The sequence below is a fragment of the Myodes glareolus genome, chromosome 8, assembly GCF_982192425.1.
Source record: "Myodes glareolus chromosome 8, mMyoGla1.1, whole genome shotgun sequence".
In the NCBI taxonomy this organism is placed as follows: domain Eukaryota; kingdom Metazoa; phylum Chordata; class Mammalia; order Rodentia; family Cricetidae; genus Myodes; species Myodes glareolus.
In genome coordinates this window covers 21,198,208-21,217,905 of record NC_142033.1, presented here as the reverse complement: position 1 = coordinate 21,217,905, position 19,698 = coordinate 21,198,208, and the positions used below count along the sequence as shown (strand labels likewise).

The 19,698-nt window shown below is 39.5% G+C and overlaps 1 protein-coding gene across 2 annotated transcripts; it reads right to left on the bottom strand.

The window, feature by feature from the left end:
• Positions 1–1,724: 1,724 nt before the first annotated feature.
• LOC125408180 (UDP-glucuronosyltransferase 2B7-like) lies at positions 1,725–14,958 on the bottom strand. Of its 2 annotated transcripts, XM_048446284.3 has the most exons (7): positions 14,658–14,958; positions 12,062–12,530; positions 9,903–10,051; positions 8,187–8,318; positions 4,828–4,915; positions 3,829–4,048; positions 1,725–3,160 (listed from the first exon to the last, which is right to left on the bottom strand). In XM_048446284.3, the coding sequence occupies exons 1-7, from the start codon at positions 14,910–14,912 to the stop codon at positions 2,881–2,883; spliced, it is 1,593 nt and encodes a 530-aa protein (XP_048302241.1). In that variant the 5' UTR covers positions 14,913–14,958; the 3' UTR covers positions 1,725–2,880. The 2 variants fall into 2 exon arrangements, with proteins under 2 accessions (XP_048302241.1, XP_085547813.1); XM_085691687.2 differs by lacking the exons at positions 12,062–12,530; positions 14,658–14,958 and adding an exon at positions 10,385–10,524.
• Positions 14,959–19,698: the final 4,740 nt, after the last annotated feature.

Genomic DNA, 19,698 nt, shown 5'->3' with positions numbered 1-19,698 from the left:
AACTCTATTACAGAGCAACAGTATTGAAAACAGCTTGGTATTGGCATAAGAACAGAGAAGTTGACCTATGGAATCGAATAGAAGACCCGGATATTAACCCACAAACCTATGAACACCTAATTTTTGACAAGGGAGCTAAAGGTATACAATGGAAGATGGAAAGCTTCTTTAACAAATGGTGCTGGCATAACTGGATGTCAACCTGTAGAAGAATGAAAGTAGATCCATATCTATCACCATGCACAAAACTCAAGTCCAAATGGATTAAAGACATCAACATCAATCTGTCCACTTTGAACCTGATAGAAGAGAAAGTGGGAAGTAGTCTACAAGATATAGGCACAGGAGGCCACTTCCTAAGTAGAACCCCAGTAGCACAGACAATAAGAGAAACAATGAATAAATGGGACCTACTGAAACTGAGAAGCTTCTGTAAAGCAAAGGACACTGTCAGTAAGACAAAAAGGCTACCTTCGGACTGGAAAAAGATCTTCACCAACCCCTCATCAGACAAAGGTCTGATCTCCAAAATATACAAAGAACTCAAGAAACTAGACACTAAAATTCTAATTAACCCAATTAAAAAATGGGGTACTGAACTTAACAGAAAATTCACAACAGATGAACTTCGAATGGTCAGAAGACACTTTTTTTTTTAGAAAGTAATTTTATTAAATTATAAAAGTTTCCATTTCTGCCCCTTCTCCCAACACTCTCCCACTCCCCCCACTCCCTTTCCTCCTCCCTCTTTGTCCCTAAGGGCAGTCAGGGTTTCCTGCCCTGTGGGAAGTTCAAGTTCCTCCCCCTCCCTCCAGGTCCAGGAAGGTGAGTATCCAAACAGACTGGATGCCCAAAATCCAGTATATGCATAGGAAACTATCATCTTACACCTGTCAGAATAGCCAAACTCAAAAACACCAATGATAGCCTATGCTGGAGAGGATGTGGAATGAGGGGAACACTCATCCATTGTTGGTGGGAATGCAAACTTGTGCAGCCACTGTGGAAATCAGTGTGGTGGTTTCTCAGGAAACTGGGAGTCAACCTCCCTCAGGACCCAGCAATTCCACTCTTGGGAATATACCCTAGAGATTACCTAACATACTACAAAAGCATTTGTTCAACTATGTTCATAGCAGCACTATTTGTAATAGCCAGAACCTGGAAGCAACCTAGGTGCCCCTCAATAGAAGAATGGTTAAAGAAGGTGTGGAACATATACACATTAGAGTTTTACTCAGCGGTAAAAAACAATGACATCTTGAATTTTGCATGCAAATGGATGGAAATAGAAAACGCTTTACTGAGTGAGGTAAGCCAGAAGACACTTAAGGACATGCTCAACCTCCTTAGCGATCAGGGAAATGCAAATCAAAACCACTTTGAGATACCATCTTACACCTGTCAGAATAGCTAAACTCAAAAACACCAATGATAGCCTATGCTGGAGAGGTTGTGGAGTGAGGGGAACACTCATCCATTGTTGGTGGGAATGCAAACTTGTACAGCCACTGTGGAAATCAGTGTGGCGGTTTCTCAGGAAACTGGGAGTCAACCTCCCCCAGGACCCAGCAATTCCACTCTTGGAAATATACCCAAGAGATGCCCTATCATACTACAAAAGTATTTGTTCAAGTATGTTCATAGCTGCACTATTTGTAATAGCCAGAAAATGGAAACAACCTAGGTGCCCCTCAATAGAAGAATGATTAAGAAGCTAGAGCTAATGGGAAAAGCAGTAATTTAATTAATATAGTTTCTGTGTGGTTATTTTGGGGCTGAGCAGCCAGAAACAAACAAGCCGTCTCCTATAACATTTTCTAATTGTATTTGAGCCCTTCTCCAGTGGAAGGATCCTGACACTATAAATCTGGATAAAAGTCAAGGAAATCCTAGCTTGGACCTACTATTGCTATTTTTCTAAATGGTCATGTTAGCAAATTACCTTCTAGAGGTTTATATTATATAAATCTTTATTATTATATTATAAAAGCTATAGGCAGAGATCTAGATTGTTCTCAGACTTTTCAGAGAATATTTTTTTGTAATGGAGAATAATCAATTCAGAGACTTATAATTGCTTAAGGGACCAAAAATGAACAGGCCTGTGGTAAGGTTCAAGAAATACTGCTGTAAAATGTGGGAAAGAATGTAAGAACCCAATGATGAGAAGTGCTACGGAACACTTTCTTCTGGATATGCCATGGCCATTGCATTTACAAACTAAAAGAATCTGTCAGCTAACAGGACTTGTATAAGATCAGGAGATCAAAATTTCACAGTAAATGGGGAGGAGCTCCTAATACTCCATTCATAAATAGTAAGCGATTGACAGTCATTGATTCTGAAGGGGGTAAATACTGTTATGTCGGTTGGGTGTACATTGGTACATTGCCCATGATCTCTATGCCCCCTATGAATGCATTTATGCTTCTATAGACAGTACTAATTAAACTTACAGGGTTATTAAAAATAAAATAAGAGGACATAAATTTGGAATTGGGACATATTAGAAGAGATCTAGTGGGAAGTAGGAATGTGATCATGAGATATGAATTGAATATTTCACTGTATCAAGGTAAAATTCTGAATTAATAAATTATACAAAATCCACCAAACAAATAGGAAGTTTTGTGGGACATTTCAGATTTGGAATATAATTGAGTTAGGTGCTGTTGGAACTTAAAAAATTGTGGCATTGTCTTCCATGTGTGCTCTATAAGTGAGACAAAATGGAACTTTTGACAGTTCAAGTCTACTTCAAAAGGCTGAAATAAGAGTGACAGTATCCGGATTAGTTGTGACTAAGGGATACAATGGAAATCCTCCCTTCCTGTGATGCACTGGAGGAGGTCCATGTGTCATTCCTCCCCACTTCAGCTAATCCCTTTTCTTCTTTTTTCCAGATTTAGAAAATGTTTGGCAGCAAAAGAGGCAACACTTTGCAATGACGAATATCACAGTCACTACACAGGCAAGCAGGAATCCAAGCACGTCCAGAGAGTAGTACTGGTACCAGGCAAGGTCATGGGCTGCCACACGAAGGTGCTTGGCCCCTTTGTGGCGCATGACATACTCAATCCAGAAGACGGCTCTGTCCAGAGGCTTCACTGGCTGATCATGGTGAATTCTTGATAGCCGCATGACGTTGTCCTTATAGCTAAAGACATCAACATCAAAAACCAATTAGTCTTGTGTGCTTCAAGCCTATGAAAGGTTCAGGGAAAGCAGCACAAGACTCAACAAATGCCACAGAGGAGCACTAGGTACAGTGTCGTTTAGAATGGGACATGTTTGAAGGTTTGCCTGGAAGTTTGTATTTTCTGTGAAATTCTTTCCAAAACTAAAATGGTAAATAATTTTTCTAAGGAAATCTTTCCAGCAGAGCAAAATTCACAAGCCCTTTCTAGCACTGTAAGAGAGGTTGTTCATACAGTTTAGTGATGATCACCTTGATGCTCCTGAGAAGAAACTGTGTCAATATTCTTTGAAAGCTCAGTTAAAAATACTATTAGTGTTTAAATTGGCAACTGGTGAGAATGGAATATACATTGCACAAGATGACTTAAGGACTGTTCTGCAGGTCTTTGATAACTTGCTTATAAATTATTTCCATCATCAAATTTTTCTAAACTAACTTCACATATAGTAAGTCTATTGGGATAATTTACAGTTCTGTTTGACAGTAATCCACATTGGACAGTGTTTGAATGGTATTTATATTGTTGTTGTTTTCAAACTTAGACTAAAGATCAGATGAGTTCTACCGTTCCATTGTATAGAATTTATTTAAACTAGGACCAACTTGAACAAAATCGATGTACTCACGAAGGGTCATTGGTGACTGTCTTCACTGCATGGAGCAAATCGGTGCTGGACATTGTGAGAAAGTCCACTCGAACTCCTGCTCCTTTGGTCTTCATGTGAACAATATTGTCAAACTGGTCTCCAAACAAAGGAATGCCCACCACAGGGATCCCATGGTAGATCGCCTCATAGATGCCATTGGTGCCACCATGAGTTATAAAAGCTCTGGTTTTAGGATGACCTAGCATGGGGAGAAATTAAGGGGAAATATTAAATATAAGTCTGAGAAAGAAAATGAGAGGCAGAGGGAAAAGGCACAGAAAGGGCAAATATTCTCTAGACAACATTAGCATACCCATGGAATGGAAATGAAGTCCTTCCATGCCTTAGAGTATGGAGCATCACAAGTCCATGAATAATTATTGAGGTCACATAGAGGAGTTGGGGTGTGGAAGTCGAATGATTTTTTCAGTGAACAGAAAGGGAGAACTCCTTCCAAGTGGAGTAAACAGTATGTGCAAGCCCAGGCAGTGGTTCAGGAGAGAATGTTCTCCTAAAGAACAGTGAAGCCACTGCTCGTGATAGGTTCCTTCCATGTGGCAGGAGGCTATTGCTCATACTGATGGGATGAGGCTTAGGACAAGTAATACTCCGTCTAATATAGGACTGCTTCATGATCTGAAGTTTTGGGGGAGCTAGTAAATGAAGGGTCAGTAACGAAAGAATACCATCCTCACTGGCATTTGAAATTGTGCTACCCTAGAGGAAAGGACAGATGTAAAGATTTAGAACTACGAGGTGAACACAAACATGAAGAAGTGATTTAAGTTTATCTGAATGAAAACTACAGAGGAGACAGTAATGGAATCTCCCATCTCCAATGTTACTGTACAACATATTCACATAAGTTATTTATTGATTTTCTCATGGACTAGATCACATTTGTCATAAATACATTAATGTTGACATACCCCATACTGAGCAGCCATTCCTATGTCTCATGCATCTCCCTATGCTTACCGAGAAGGTCATTCTGGGGGATCCATTTGTACAGCCGAGTGTTGGTGCCCAAGGTGTCTGGTTTCTTGCCTTCAAATCGCCAAAGAACCTGTTAAGACAAAGCTAGCCTCTTATTACTTTGGTCAAATGTCAAGTTACTTCTGCTAGATTTCTGGAGATATTAAGAATCAGTGGAGATAAATGCCAGCCCCTAAGGGTCAGGCAATGAGGATGGATGATAGAGGATGGGCCATGGAGAACTACTACAGCAAGGATGCAAGTTCTCTTCACTGTCCTGCATTTACGCTCATGCTTATTCGAGTTTCAGCATGGCACCTTAACGTTTAGTCAACAGCAGCTTAGGGAAAGTTATGTCCATTAATGTGAAGCAGAAGGAGTTAAGAAATGTTTGAAAGTAATTCTAGTTCAATAATCTACCAAAGTTTGTTTGTTTCTCTAGTAATATAAGAAAGACTTAAAGAAAGTCTTCCATAGTACCCAGGTTCATTTTCTAGCACCCAGATGACAGCTCAGGGCTGTCTCTTTGTAGCTCCAGTTCCAGAAGATATGAAACCCTCTCACAATCATTCATGCAGGTAAACCCTAATGTGCACTAAAAATATTGTATGTAAATGAATGGAACTAGATAAACTATCTTGCGTGAGGTAATCTAGACCCAGAAAGATGAACATAGTATACATACTTGCTTATAAGTGGATACTAGCTGCAAAGCAAAGGATAACTAGGCCATTGTCAATGACCCTGGAGAAGCTAAGTGACAAGGTGAATATTTATATAAATCCAGATGGAAAGGGGAAATAGACAAGATAGCCTGTCTAAATTGGGAGAATGGGGGTGGTGGAAGAAGGGAGAGCCGAAAAGGAAGATGGGGGGAGAAGTGGAGGGGAGTGGAAAACTTGAGAGAACAGAATAGTCGAGATGTAGGAAGGACAGAGATGAGACCAAGGAAAGAGATATGTTGATTGAGGAAGCCATTATTGGGCTAGCAAAAACCTGGCACTATAGAAATTCTCAGAAATCCACAAGGATGATCCCAGCTAAGATCAGAAGCAATAGAGAAGAGGGTGCTCAAATTGACCTTGCCCTGTAGTCAGACTGATGAATATCTTAAATGTCACCATAGAACCTTCATCCAGCAACTGATGGAAACAGAGGCAGAGACCCACAGTGGAGCACTGGGTTGAGCTCCCAAAGTCCAGTTGAGGAGTGAGAAGAGTGAGAATATGAGCAAAGAGATCATGACCATGATGGGAACACCCACAGAAACAGTTGACCTGAGCTAATGGGAGCTCACCAACTCCAGCTGGACAGGGAAGGAACCAGCATAGAACCAAAATAGACCCTCTGAATGTGGGTAATAGTTGCATGTCTAGGGCATACTGAGGGGTCACTGGCAGTTGACTCCAGGATTTACCTCTACTACTTGTGCTGGTTTTTTGGAAACCCATTCTCTTTGGGTGGATACCTTGCTCAGCCGTGATATACGAGGGAGGGCCTTGAACCTTTCCCAAAGCAATGTGCCTTACCATTTCTAGGAGTGGGTGGTGGGGTGGTGGGGAGAAGGTGGAAGAAATAGGAGTAGGGGAGAGAGTGGGAACTGGGACTGGTATGTAAAATGAAAAAAAGATAGTTTGTTTTCTTTTTAAAAAAATAAAAATAAAGAATAAAAGAAAGAAGAGGAAAAGAAAAAAAAGAAAGGTATGATTATAATTTCAGTTTAACAGTCCACCAATGGTAGTAATATATACCTTGACTTTTTTCCAATATATATTTATAGCAATTTTACTTTCCAAATTCAATATAAATCTTTGTCAATGATATTTTTATTAGTTCACTTTTAATCACTTTTATCATAGGTATATGTTAGAATAGGTTCTTATAGCATGACATTGTCTAAGCATGTGATAACTCTAGAGCAAGTCTCCAGATACCCCCTACTTCAGCGTTAAAAGCCTCAGTCCCCCAGGTGGACTTGGGGTTGGTAAACCCTATCCTACCTATTCCTTTGAATAATAAGGAAAACATTACTACGCATAAGCTGAGTTTAATATGTACTTGGTTATATTTGGTCAAGATTACAAAGGAATATTTTACTATTATGCAAACTCCTTTAATAAAATTTATACTTCTTTTTCTAATTTGTTTTATTAAAGTGATTTTTTTCATGTAATATGTCCTGATTATATTTTTTCTTTTCCCAGCCCTTTGTCTTTCATCCAAATTCACACCCTTTCTTTCTGTCTCCTTAGAAAACAAACAGGCATCTAACAAAAATAAAATGAGATAAAAGATAGTAAACCAGAATAACACAATGCCATTTTTAAAATAAGGATGTTTTTTAAATTTATGTGTAAGTTAGTGTGTCTGCGTGCCTGAGTGTGTATATGTGATTGTTTGAACAGGTATGGCCTCCAAGGATTCATATGTTTCAATGTTTGGCCTATTGGGAGTGGCACTATTTGGAGGTGAGAGGAAGTGTAGCCTTGTTGGGGGAAGTGTGTCACTGTGGGGGTAGACTTTGTGTACTCGTATGTTCAACCTGTGCTCAAAGTGGCACATAGTCTCCTTCTGCTGCCTGTGGATAAAATTGTAAAAATCTGCCCCTTCTTCCTGCATGATCCTGGCCATGAGAATAATGTACTAAACCTCTGAAATGGTAAGCCAGGACCACTGAAACATTTAAATTATATATGACATATAACTATAAGAGTTGCTGTTCTTATGCTGTCACCCCCACAGCAATAACAATTCTAACTAAGACAGTGTGTATGTACTTACGCATGGAAAATGTGTGCGGGTATCATGACAGGCTGTATAAGGGCCTTGAATCTCATGGAGATACAATCATAGGCAGTTGGGGGCTGATAAACATGGCATCTCAAAGTAAGTTCATGTCCTCTGGGTGAGCAACGTATGCTCTTCAAGGATGAGGCACTTCTCTAGTCATACAACTGCAAAATTTGAGTGCTTCCTTATTGTTACAGGGCCAGTGCACTTACTGGTTATAAGTTAAATGTTGTATAGTTATACTTTAGTTTGTGCATAGTCTTCAGATATCCTCCAGGAAAATGGAGGAAGTAACAAACCACAGTCGTGCCTATAATACCTTCCTTCCATCAAGTTGGCAAACACTTGTGAAATGTTTTTCTTTTTAAACACAATGTTAATAACAAAGTTATTATTCAAAGCCACCACCTAATATTTGGCATTTCCCCCATGTATTTCTGTGTCACAAGTGACCTCAGGGATGAGCTAGATCTAGCATGACAGCTTTAATTTCACAGGAGGTTTCTACAGTCACACCTGAACAGGATGTGACCATCTCAATGAGGATGCAGCACCGAGGCACTGTTTCTCACCTTCTGTGGAATCTGGGCAAGACCTGCTGCAATCACATTGGCCCTTTCTTCTGTTAGGGTACCCACCATGGACCCCAGGGAAAACACCACCACACCATGTTCTCCGGAAGACTGGACGAAATCTTCTATTTCCTGTTGATGAAATATCAGTCCATCATAAACAACAGCAACACCAAACAATTTGAATCACAATTGACACCAACATCCATAGGAAGAAACTGAGCAGCATTAGAAATGATCAGATTGGTGGGTGTTTTAGAACTATTCACATCCACATATAAGATGTAAGTTGTAGTCATGTGTAAGGTTACAGTTCTCTGTGTTACACATACTCACATTCATACAAATAGTTCTGAAACACTTTCATATTGAAAATCAAGATTTGTTGATATTAAATTCAAAATTCTCTTTCTCCCTACCTAGTTCCTTGGCCACCAGGCATCTGGTTTTTTTTCTCTTTGTGTGTGTTATTTTGACTAGTCGAGGGAGTTTGCATAAGGTCTTCTTATTTTATTTTTGTCTTGTTCATTGGCTAGTTTACTTAATATACTGTCATTAATGTCATACCATGTTTCCTATACCCTAAAATTTTACATTTTAGTGATTATTTTTGTATTTGCAAAAATTCAAATACAAAAATTATTGTGTATGATTTTGACCAACAATTCTGGTATTATCTAGGTTACTTCCCCCGTTTCGTAGTTACTGTTCTAATGTTGTGAGGATTAAGACAGTTTCTAAAAGAAAACATTTAATTGGGAGCTTGCTTAAAGTTTCAGATGGTTAATTTATGAGCATCATGGTGGAGAGCACCATGGCAGGCGGGTAGGCAGGGCACTTGAACTGTGACCTAGAACTAATCTTGAAGCATAAACAGATAGAAAGAGCCAGACATGTTTTAGGTTTTTGAAACCTCAAAGCCTATCTCCAGTGACACATTTCTCCAACTAAGTTACACTTCTTAATCCTTCCTAAACAGTTCACCCATTGGGAACCAAACATTCAAGAATATGATCCTATTATTCAAGCCACCATGCTCCCTTCCGTTCAGGAATAGCATCACTATGATCATCCTCACATTATGATCTTATGAAGGTTTTTCATTAAGTTCTTTTACATATATTCTCAGGAGCATAATTCATGGACCACAAATCTATTTCTAATTTGGTTAAGACTGTTCATTCTCTTTTCATTTGTGTTCTTTCTAACAGATGTTAATTTCATTGGAAAGAAATTTACTATGTGCTGTCATTTGTTACTGTGTCTGTTACTGCAAATATATGTGCATGTCTGTTTTTGCCGGAGTTGGTTTTCACTTTTGTGATTAATCAAGAAAATAAATAGAGCCATTGTGATTTGTGAACATGATTGAACATGAAATGAAATGTGAACATTTTCTTTGTTCATACTCCATCTATTTTGTCTCAAATCACTTTGTATAGGACTTGTCTTTTGGAACTCTCTCTGCATTTAATATTTGTGTGTTTTCTACGGTCAAATATATGAAAAGGTTTTATGAAGCAAAATCCTGCTAAATTAATTTAATCCTAATGATAGTCACACTCTTGTGATGGAACAGATAAATTCTACTGGCAGCTTTCTTTATCTAATTTGCCATGACTCTCTGAGTTGATAGACATTCTGAAGAAATAAAATATATTCACTCTTTCTAAAAATTCAAATACAACAGCAGCAAACAAATGGGACTATACTTACCTTTGGCAGAGGCTTGGCAGGTCTGCAATGGAGTCCTCCAACATATTCAAAGTTTGGTAAGACAGGGTGAGGAAATTCCAAATCCCAGTAGGTTCGAATGAGCCAGACATCTGCCTTCCCCATCATCTCAGAGAGGGTCGTGGGTCTTCCTGAAAAGGAATCAGAACAGTCAAGGTAAGAGAGGAAACACAATTGTCAGATGAAGACGATTATGCCAGGTAGTCTTCAGGAAGTAAGAGATCAAGGACCCTGTATGTCTGTGATCCATAGTGTGAGCACAATCCATGAGCATCCCAGCTCTGAGCTCAGAGCCAGCAAAAGAAGCACATCCTGGATTTGAAACCCGAGTCAGCAAAAGAAACAAACACCTTATCCATGAACCCAGAACTGGAGAAAAACACCCCAAGTCTGAATCAGAACCAAAAAAACACATTTTGCTCCTAGAATCAGAACCTCTTTAAAAAAAAAAAAAAAAACCTTACCATGGCCCTAAAATTGGAGCCTAAAAACAAAAAAAGGATCAGAGAAAGAAACAAAGTTTGGCCCTGAAGTCAGAGCCATCTCTGCCCCTGTCGTAAAATCAACCAATTGCTGAGCAGGAAAAAACAATTAATCCGTGAATAGGGAAGTAGTAATCTTCAGTCTAGAGGATGACTTTTACCAAGTCTTAGTCTGGAAGGGGCAGCCAATCACAAGCCTGTAGACTTGAAATTCCCCAAGCTTTCCTCTTTATAAAAATCCCCTCCCCACTTGGCTCAGGGTCCTCTCCTGCTCTGCTCCTTTTGCTGCTATCACTGCTGCTGCCACCACTTCAGATGGACTTTGGGACCCAAGTTAACTCACAATAAAGACTCTTTGTTTATGCACAAGATTTGGTTTCATGGTGGTATATCAGAGTTTCAGACGTTGGGCATAACAGAGCACTTTGATTGTAGCCACAGTTGTTTATAAGTGTGATTGAGATAGAAGACATATTTGACTATCTATCCATCTACCTCTCTCTCTCTCTCTCTCTCTCTCTCTCTCTCTCTGAGTGTATGTTTGACGTAAGTTTGTAATATCATACTTCTACATATATATGTATACACACACCCATACACACATATATACAGTCACTGTGTAAATGATATGGGAGAAGATCCCACATCTGTAACACACCTTGGAAATTCATGATTACCAAATATCTAGATATGCCATTTAAATATAACCAATTTCATAACCTATAAGTCTTGTTTTTCATACTCAGAGAAACACTTTTGCCTGCCACTTTCCATCTAGTTTGTCCTGCCTGAACCTTGATGTGCGCTCCTCTACGTGAACTGGGAATTTTGTACTATTTTGTTGTGTTTTGAGGTTTTCTGATAGAGCCCGTGGTGGTTCCTATGTAACTATGTAGCCATAATTGACCTTGAACTCCAGATCCTCTTCCTCTAAATGTCAACTGCTAGGATTGCAGGCATGTGCTGCCACTCCCATAAACATTTATGGAGATACTTCTTCAGGGGTCTCACTGTATAGCCCAAATTAACCTCAAAGGGATTGTTTGATTATACCTGAGTTCCTTTCCTCATGCTGTTCTTGATTCATGATTGATTATGTAATAATCATGAATGTTGTGGAGACCCGAAAATGTGAGCCTACTTCTACCTTTTCTGATGGTCAGTGAGTTTGGAGGTGTCTCACAATTGTTTACAACAATCAAAATAAAGGTAGAAGTAAAAACTAATCATTTACAACTGACATCCTTACATGTGACACAAAGCATAAGCTCCCCATATGTATATACTCATGTTATTAATAGTAATGGAAGCAATGTAATGATGATGATGATGATGCTATCACACAGGTCAAACTACTGTTTTAAAACATGAAATAAAATGACTTGTTGATCTGTTATTTCTCAGAGAAATTCTTGGAGATTTGTTCTATGCATGTGCCTTTCTGAAGAGTCCCATGCAAGTAATAAAAAAAGGCTTTGCAGGTGACATTGGGACATAAGCTTTTCTATAATCCTTTGAATTTGGCAGATAATTTCACAGCCCCCACCATTTTACTTAGGAGAGATATATCCTCCTGCTGCCTATCCTGTTGTTTAAAGTTCCCCTTGTATGACACAGCAAATATTGAATGCACCAATCCCAGTTGACCATGACACTTACCCAAGACTTCACTGTAAAACTGATTCCACCTCTTCTCGTTAAAATTTTGGAACCAAAAGTCAAAAGAAAGCACATAGATTAGATTTTGTACCCTCTCCATGAATGTCATTCGATCACTCAATTCTGACTGAGCAATGGGCACATAGGAAGGAGGCAGTGGCAGTCCTCCACTGTACTTCTCATATGTGGAACCAGGAAAGTATCGGAGACTGTACACAAGTGGTATCTTGAGAATTTCAGCCAGCAGGTCACCGCAGGGTATGAATGGATCTGCTACTATGACATCAAAGCTTGAATTTTGTAGTTTTGTCATGAGTTCCTTGTTAAAAACTACATCTTTGCAGAGACTTTCAAAATATTTTGAATCTTCCCAAGTCAATTCCTGAAATAATAAAAAGTATCCCCAAAATGATTGCTTTGGCAGCTCATAAACGTATTTCCTGATTGTGTCCATGAAAAGTTCTTCCACAGAAGGAAAGCATCTTTAACAAATGGTGCTGGCATAACTGGATGTCAACCTGTAAAAAAATGAAAGTAGATCCATATCTATCACCATGCACAAAAATCAAGTCCAAATGGATTAAAGACATCAACATTAATTCGTCCACTTTGAACCTGATAGAAGAGAAAGTGGGAAGTAGTCTACAAGATTTAGGCACAGGAGGCCTCTTCCTAAGTAGGACCCCAGCAGCACAGACAATAAGAGAAACAATGAATAAATGGGATCTACTGAAACTGGGAAGCTTCTGTAAAGCAAAGGACACTGTCAGTAGGACAAAAAGGCTGCCTTCTGACTGGGAGAAGATCTTCACCAACCCCTCATCAGACAAAGGTCTGATCTCCAAAATATACAAAGAACTCAAGAAACTAGGCACTAAAACTCTAATTAACCCAATTAAAAAATGGGGTACTGAACTTAACAGAGAATTCACAACAGATGAACTTCGAATGGCCAGAAGACACTTAAGGTCATGCTCAACCTCCCTAGCGATCAGGGAAATGCAAATCAAAACCACTTTGAGATACCATCTTACACCTGTCAGAATAGCTAAAGTCAAAAACACCAACGATAGCCTATGCTGGAGAGGATGTGGGGTGAGGGGAACACTCATCCATTGTTGGTGGGAATGCAAACTCGTGCAGCCACTGTGGAAATCAGTGTGGCGGTTTCTCAGGAAACTGGGAGTCAACCTCCCTCAGGACCCAGCAATACCACTCTTGGGAATATACCCTAAAGATTCCCTAACATACTACAAAAGCATTTGTTCAACTATGTTCATAGCTGCACTATTTGTAATAGCCAGATCATGGAAACAACCTAGGTGCCCCTCAATAGAAGAATGGTTAAAAAAGGTGTGGAACATATATACATTAGAGTTTTACTCGGCGGTAAAAAACAATGACATCTTGAATTTTGCATGCAAATGGATGGAAATAGAAAACGCTTTACTGAGTGAGGTAAGCCAGACCCAAAAAGAGGAACACGGTATGTATTCACTCATAAGTGGATTCTAACCATAATTAAAGGTCTTTGAGCCTATTATTCGTGATCCTAGTGAAGCTAAATAAGAAGATGAACCTGATGAAGATTATTTAGCTATCCACCAGGAGGTAGGAAATATACATGAGTCCCAGGTAACCTCGGGTGCATGGGGGGGTGGGAGGGTCGATGGAGGGGGAGAGGACTAGAGAGAAGGGAGTAGGGGAGGAACGGGGAAAGCTTGGTGGCCGGGGATGGGGGGGGGAGGGAGGTAGGATAAATAGGGATCAGGGAACAATATATTTCAACTAAGGGAGCCATTTTAGGGTTTACAGGAGACTTGATTATATATGGGATCCCAGGTCCAAGGAGAAATCCCCCAGATTGCTCTCTGGACAGAGGAGAGGGTGCCTGAATCGGCCGTGGCCCATGACCATACTGATGTATATTTTGCTTATCAGCATAGATCCTTCCTCTGGCGAAGGACGGCTATGCAATCGGAGGCCCACATTGGAGGACCGGATTGAGCCCCCCGAGGTCCGGAGGGGGAGCGGAAGGAGGAGGAACATGAAAAACGAAATCAGTACTGCGAGGGATGCTATCACCCACTGATACAAGGGAACGGATCTGATGAGAGTTTACCAGGGCCAGCCGGACTGGGACTGAACGAGGACGTGATCTAGACAGATTCTCGGAATTTGGCCGGATTCTCTGACTGTGGCTGGCCCGGGGTCTTTCTGAAAAGCCATTGACTATGACACTGGGACCTGTTTCCTCTGCATATGCTGGATTTTGGGGATCCAGTCTGTTTGGATGCTAGCCTTCCTGGACCTGGAGGGAGGGGGAGGGAGCTGGAGCTTCCCACAGGGCAGGAAACCCTGACTGCCCTGGGGGACGGAGGGGAAGGAGGGGGGGAGTGGGGGGAGTGGGAGGGTGTTGGGAGGGGGGGCGGAATTGGAAACTTTTATAATTTAATAAAATTTACTATAAAAAAAAAATATATACAGATAACTTCACCTGAAATAAAACAGAATATTTCTACTTGGATTGAAATAAAAAAATAAGAATTTTGAAAAAAAAAAAAAAAAAAAAAAAAAAAAAGAAAAGTTCTTCCACTTCAGCCATGGATAAAGATGCAGGATATTTCTCAAACTCAATAGTAGATGTGTTGCCAACCTCATAAGAAAAGGAGGCTGAGGGTATCAGAACAGTCACTTCGTGATCCTTCTTCACAAGTTCATCTAAGATTATCCTTAGGTTGAGCCAATGGCTAAATTCCACTGGCCACACCAGCACCTTCCCCGCACTCCCAGATCCAAAGAAGCCACTCAGCTGTAGGAGGAATAATGTTACTTTCATTTTTACAGACATCTTGTTCAAATTTAGAGCTGTCTCTCTAATGGTGATCGTTCAGCTCTTGTAGATATAGAAAGAGTAATAATTAGTTAAAGTATAACTTGTACACACCAAAGCAAATACACCTGGGACAATCAAAGTTCTGGATGCAAAGTGCAAAAACCAAGAGGCAGATGTGTACATGTGAAATGACTCCTGATTCTCAGTGACTTGAATTTATAATGTACTTGGATAACAGTTAAAAGTAAGATCTCCATTCCTCTCTCTCTCCCCTTGATAAAGAACTTGCAGTAAAAATGTAAGTGTTGAGTCACATTTTTTAAATATCACAGTTCAGTGTGTCTTCCTACAAATGTTGGCACCAGCAATCATTTACCATACTATTTAATGATTATAAATAAATGGTTCAGAGACACATAGTATAACTTCAAAATTATTAACATTGTAACTAAATTTAGAGCTGATTTTATTTAGGGAGAAGTCCTTTTCCTTTTGTCTTTCCATTAGTTTCAGCTCTGCCCAACCAGGAATCTGCTTTCTTGTAACTAGTCATCATGCATGCATGAATATATTCTAATGAGACACTTCTTATTCCCTACTTGACTATCAGAGTATGGAAAACATGAATGCCAAAAATTAGCATCTTCCTGTGACCTTCTGCTGGGAGAAGAAATGTCTAATACCTTGGGAGGCCCCAGGAGTAATCTGACATAGAAGGTCATTTCCAGGTGTTGGCATACACCTGGAAGAGTTTCACAATAGCCCGGAATAAAGTACAACAAAGGTTTATTTATTTGGGGATAAACTCTGAGAAAGGGCAGCTATCCATAATATTCTGCATACACTGAATCCAGCAGCTAAGAGGGCAACAGAAGCTTTTCATCTGCATTTATAGTACATGAGACCACACCCAAAGTGAGCCAGTATAGTAGAGTTCTAAATTTAATACAAAACTATGTACAATAAGAACAAGTACCAAGGCCTCAATATAAATCTGACCACAGTCAACCTGATAGAAGAAGAAGTGGGAAGTAGCCTTCAATGTATGTGCACAGGAGACTGATTCCTAAATTTAAGACCAGTAGCACAGATACTGAGGGCAACAATAAATCAATGTGACCTCTTGAAACTGAGAAGTTGCTGTAAATCAAAGGACACAGTCAATAACAGAAAAAGGCAACCAACTGAGTGAGAAAAGATCTTCACCAACTTCACATTAGAGGACTGATCTTTAATATTTATAAAGAACTCAAAAAATTAGACATCAAAATTCCAAATGATCCAATTAAATAACTGGGTATGGACTATAAAAGAGAATTCGCAACAGAAGAATCTCAAATGGTCAAAAGACACTTAAGGAAAAGAAGACCATCTTTAGTCATCAAGGAAGTACAAATTAAAATGACTCTGAGACACCATCTAACACTAATCAGAATGACTAAGATAAAAAACACCAATGATAGCTTAACCTGGAGATTATATGAAGTAAGGGGAACACTCCTCTACTGCTGGTGGGAATGCAAATTTGTACAATCACTCTGGAAATCTGTATGGTAGTTATCTCAGAAAACTGGGAATCAATCTACCTCAGGATCTAGCAATACCACTCTTGGGCATATACCTAAAGGATGCTCAATCATAGTAAAAGGATATTGGCTCAACAGTTCATAGCGTGTTATTTGTAATAGCCAGTACCTGGAAACAACCTAGATGCCCCTCAACCAAATAATGGAGAAAGGAAATGTGATACATTTACACAAAAGAGTACTACACAGTGGTAAAAAACAATGACATCTTAAAATTTGCATGCAAATGGATGGAACTAGAAAAAACCATCATGAGTGAGGTAACTCAGATACAGAAAGATAAACAAGGTATGTGCTCACTCATAAGTGGATACCAGTTGTATAGCAAAGGTTGACCAGCCTATAATTCATGACCCTAGAGAAGCTAAGCAACAAGGTTAACCCTAAGAAAAACATATACAGATCCTCCTGGAAAAAACATATAAAGATCCCATCTGACAAAATTGGGAGCATAGGGGTTTGTGTGTGTGTGTGTGTGTGTGTGTGTGTGTGTGCGAGAGAGAGAGAGAGAGAGAGAGAGAGAGAGAGAGAGAGAGAGAGAGAGAGAGCAGAACAGAAGAGAAGAGGAGGGGAGAAGAGGGAGGGAGAACTTGAGGAAATGGGATGGTCAAGATGGAGAAAGGACAAAGATGAGAGCAAGGAAAGAGATATTTTGATTGAGGGAACCATTATGGAGATAACAAGAAACATGGCACTATAGAAATTTCCAGGAGCCCACAAGGATTATTCCATCTAAGACCATAAGCAATAAAGAAGAGGTTGCCCAAACTGGCCTTGCCCTGTAGTCAGACTGATGGATATTTTAAAGTCACCATAGAGCTGATGTGGAATTCCTCTCTGTATGCTGTGAATACCATTGGCGAATAAAGAAACTGCCTTGGCCTGTTAATACGGAAGAACTTAGGTAGGTGGGGAAAGCTAAACTGAATGCTGGGAGAAAGGAGACAGAGTCAGAGAGAAGCCACGTAGCCCCACTGGAGATAGACATTGAAACTTTAACTGGGAAGCCACAGCCACATGGTGACACACAGACTAATAGAAATGGGTTAAATTAATATGTAAGAGTTAGCCAATAAGAAGCTAGAGCTAATGGACCAAGCAGTGATTTAAATAATACAGTTTCTGTGTGATTATTTCAGGGCTAAGCTTCCAGGAACTAACTGGCAGCCTCCTTACAACATAGAACCTTCATTCATCAACTGATGGAAAGAGAGGCAGAGACCAGTAGTGGAGCACTGGGATAAACTCCCAAAGTCCATTTGAGGAATAGGAGGAGTGAGAATATGAGCAATGAGATGAAGACCATGATGGAAACACCCACAGAAACAGTTTACCTGAATTAATGGGAGCTCATCAACTCTAGCTAGACAGGAAAGGAATTAGCATAAGACCAAACTAGGCCCTCTGAATGTGGGTGACAGTGTATGACTGGGACAGATTGCAGATCCACTGGGAGTGGCACCAGGATTTTTCCTACTGCTTGTACTGACTTTCTGAGAACCCATTTCTTTGGATGGCTGCCTTGCTCAGCCTAGATATAATAGGGAGGGCCTTGGACCTTCCCCAAAGCAATGTGCCTTACCCTCTCTGAGGAGTATGTAGGGGGTGTGGTGAGGCGAAGTTTGAGGGAATGGAAGGAGGGGAGGGTGTGGGAACTGAAATTGATATGTAAAATGAAAAAAGATAGTGCAATCAAGCAACTTCCAAAAGTTGCAAGAAAAGATAGAGGCAACCACCTACCTGGCATTCACCCAAAGTCTCATTTGCAATGTTGGCATAAGCAACTTGGGCTAAGGCCTAGAGTCTCTGACAGATGATTTTCAGAGGCAGGAAAATTTTAAACCTGTTTTACCCTGTCCTGGTAAGGTTTGACAGTCTTTTTGCTTGTATCTTACTTGTCCAGTCTGAATGCCATGCATTTCATTAGTGGTTGAGACACAGACAGTTCCTTGCCCAAAGGCCAGTTTTGCCAAATGGAGTATTTTAGATGTCCAACATTCTCTTGGGAATATTTCAGTGCTGCCAGGCGCTATTGTGTCTCATGTCAACAGAATCCTAAGTTATTTAAATGTCTCGTTCGACAGTTCTTCAAAGTACTTGAAGATTACCTATCGATGAGGAATATCATCTCTATAAATCTAAAAAACCTGAGTAGTCTAACTACAAGTATGACAAACATGGATGACTATTGTCCTCTAATTCTTAATACCTATATAGCTTAAAGACTAAGCTTAATATTAAAAAATTAAATAATCTTTAAACAATGTGCAGCAAGTGAGGACAATGACCTCAAAATGTAAGCAATGTATAAGAATCTTGATCAGAGGTAGAAATGTATAGTGCAATATGATAAGTATAGCCTAAAATTGCATCAATATACAAAATATCTTAATCAGAGGTAGAAACATGCATGTATACAATATGACAAAACAACTTTCCATAGGTACTCAAATATGGTAAACAAAAATAGAAGCATATTCAGTATAACAAATATAACTTGAATTTGTATCAAGATACAAGAATCTATACCAATGTAGGTTGTCTATAAATAAATCTCATAAGTAATATCACTGTTTCTCACTATTATTATTAGCGTGAGTAAGCTCATAGTAATCTATGTATTATCCCATCCATTCCTCTCCCCTCTTTTTTTCAAGAGAGATCACTGAACCAACTTCATTTTCACCCAACCTTATCCTACTTATAACCAACTCCTAATAATGTCCCTAGTCCTGAGGACAAACTTTGTTGGGAGAGGGATGTTTTTAGAATTACTTTCAATTGTCATGGAGGTGATGGTATTTCTATGAAATCCTGTAAAAACTAAAATGATGAATAATTTTCAAGATTACTGTCTGGTACAATTTCAGATAGTCTCTGAGTAGTCAGTACGGTTTTTCTGAAGGTCTTATTTGAAGTTCTGTCTAGAACATTTTTAGAAGGTGCGCCATCACAGCTAGCCAAGTTGGGATCATCTTGAGTAGTTTGTAACCTCAAACCAGTCTTAAAGTGGTGCTATCAGTATAATGGCAATATATCAATCAAGTGGAATTGTAATGAGACTCTGTATTCTTCCTGGAAACTTCAAAGATTACCTCAGTAAAATTTTTTGTTCATTGTAGAAAACTTAAACATTTTTCATATAGACATATATTCAGTGAAAGATACCATGGAATTAATTTTTTAAATTTATTTAAACTTTTTTTCCCAAATTC

Bases quoted from the DNA above. Each gene is read 5' to 3' on its own strand.
- LOC125408180 (XM_048446284.3), bottom strand. From the start codon at position 14,912: ATGTCTGTAAAAATGAAAGTAACATTATTCCTCCTACAGCTGAGTGGC. The intron at 10,052-12,061 runs GTAAGTGTCATG...ATTCCTTTTCAG, and splicing joins GTTTTACAGTGAAGTCTTGG to GAAGACCCACGACCCTCTCT. The intron at 4,049-4,827 runs GTAAGCATAGGG...TCCCCATGCTAG, and splicing joins CCCCCAGAATGACCTTCTCG to GTCATCCTAAAACCAGAGCT.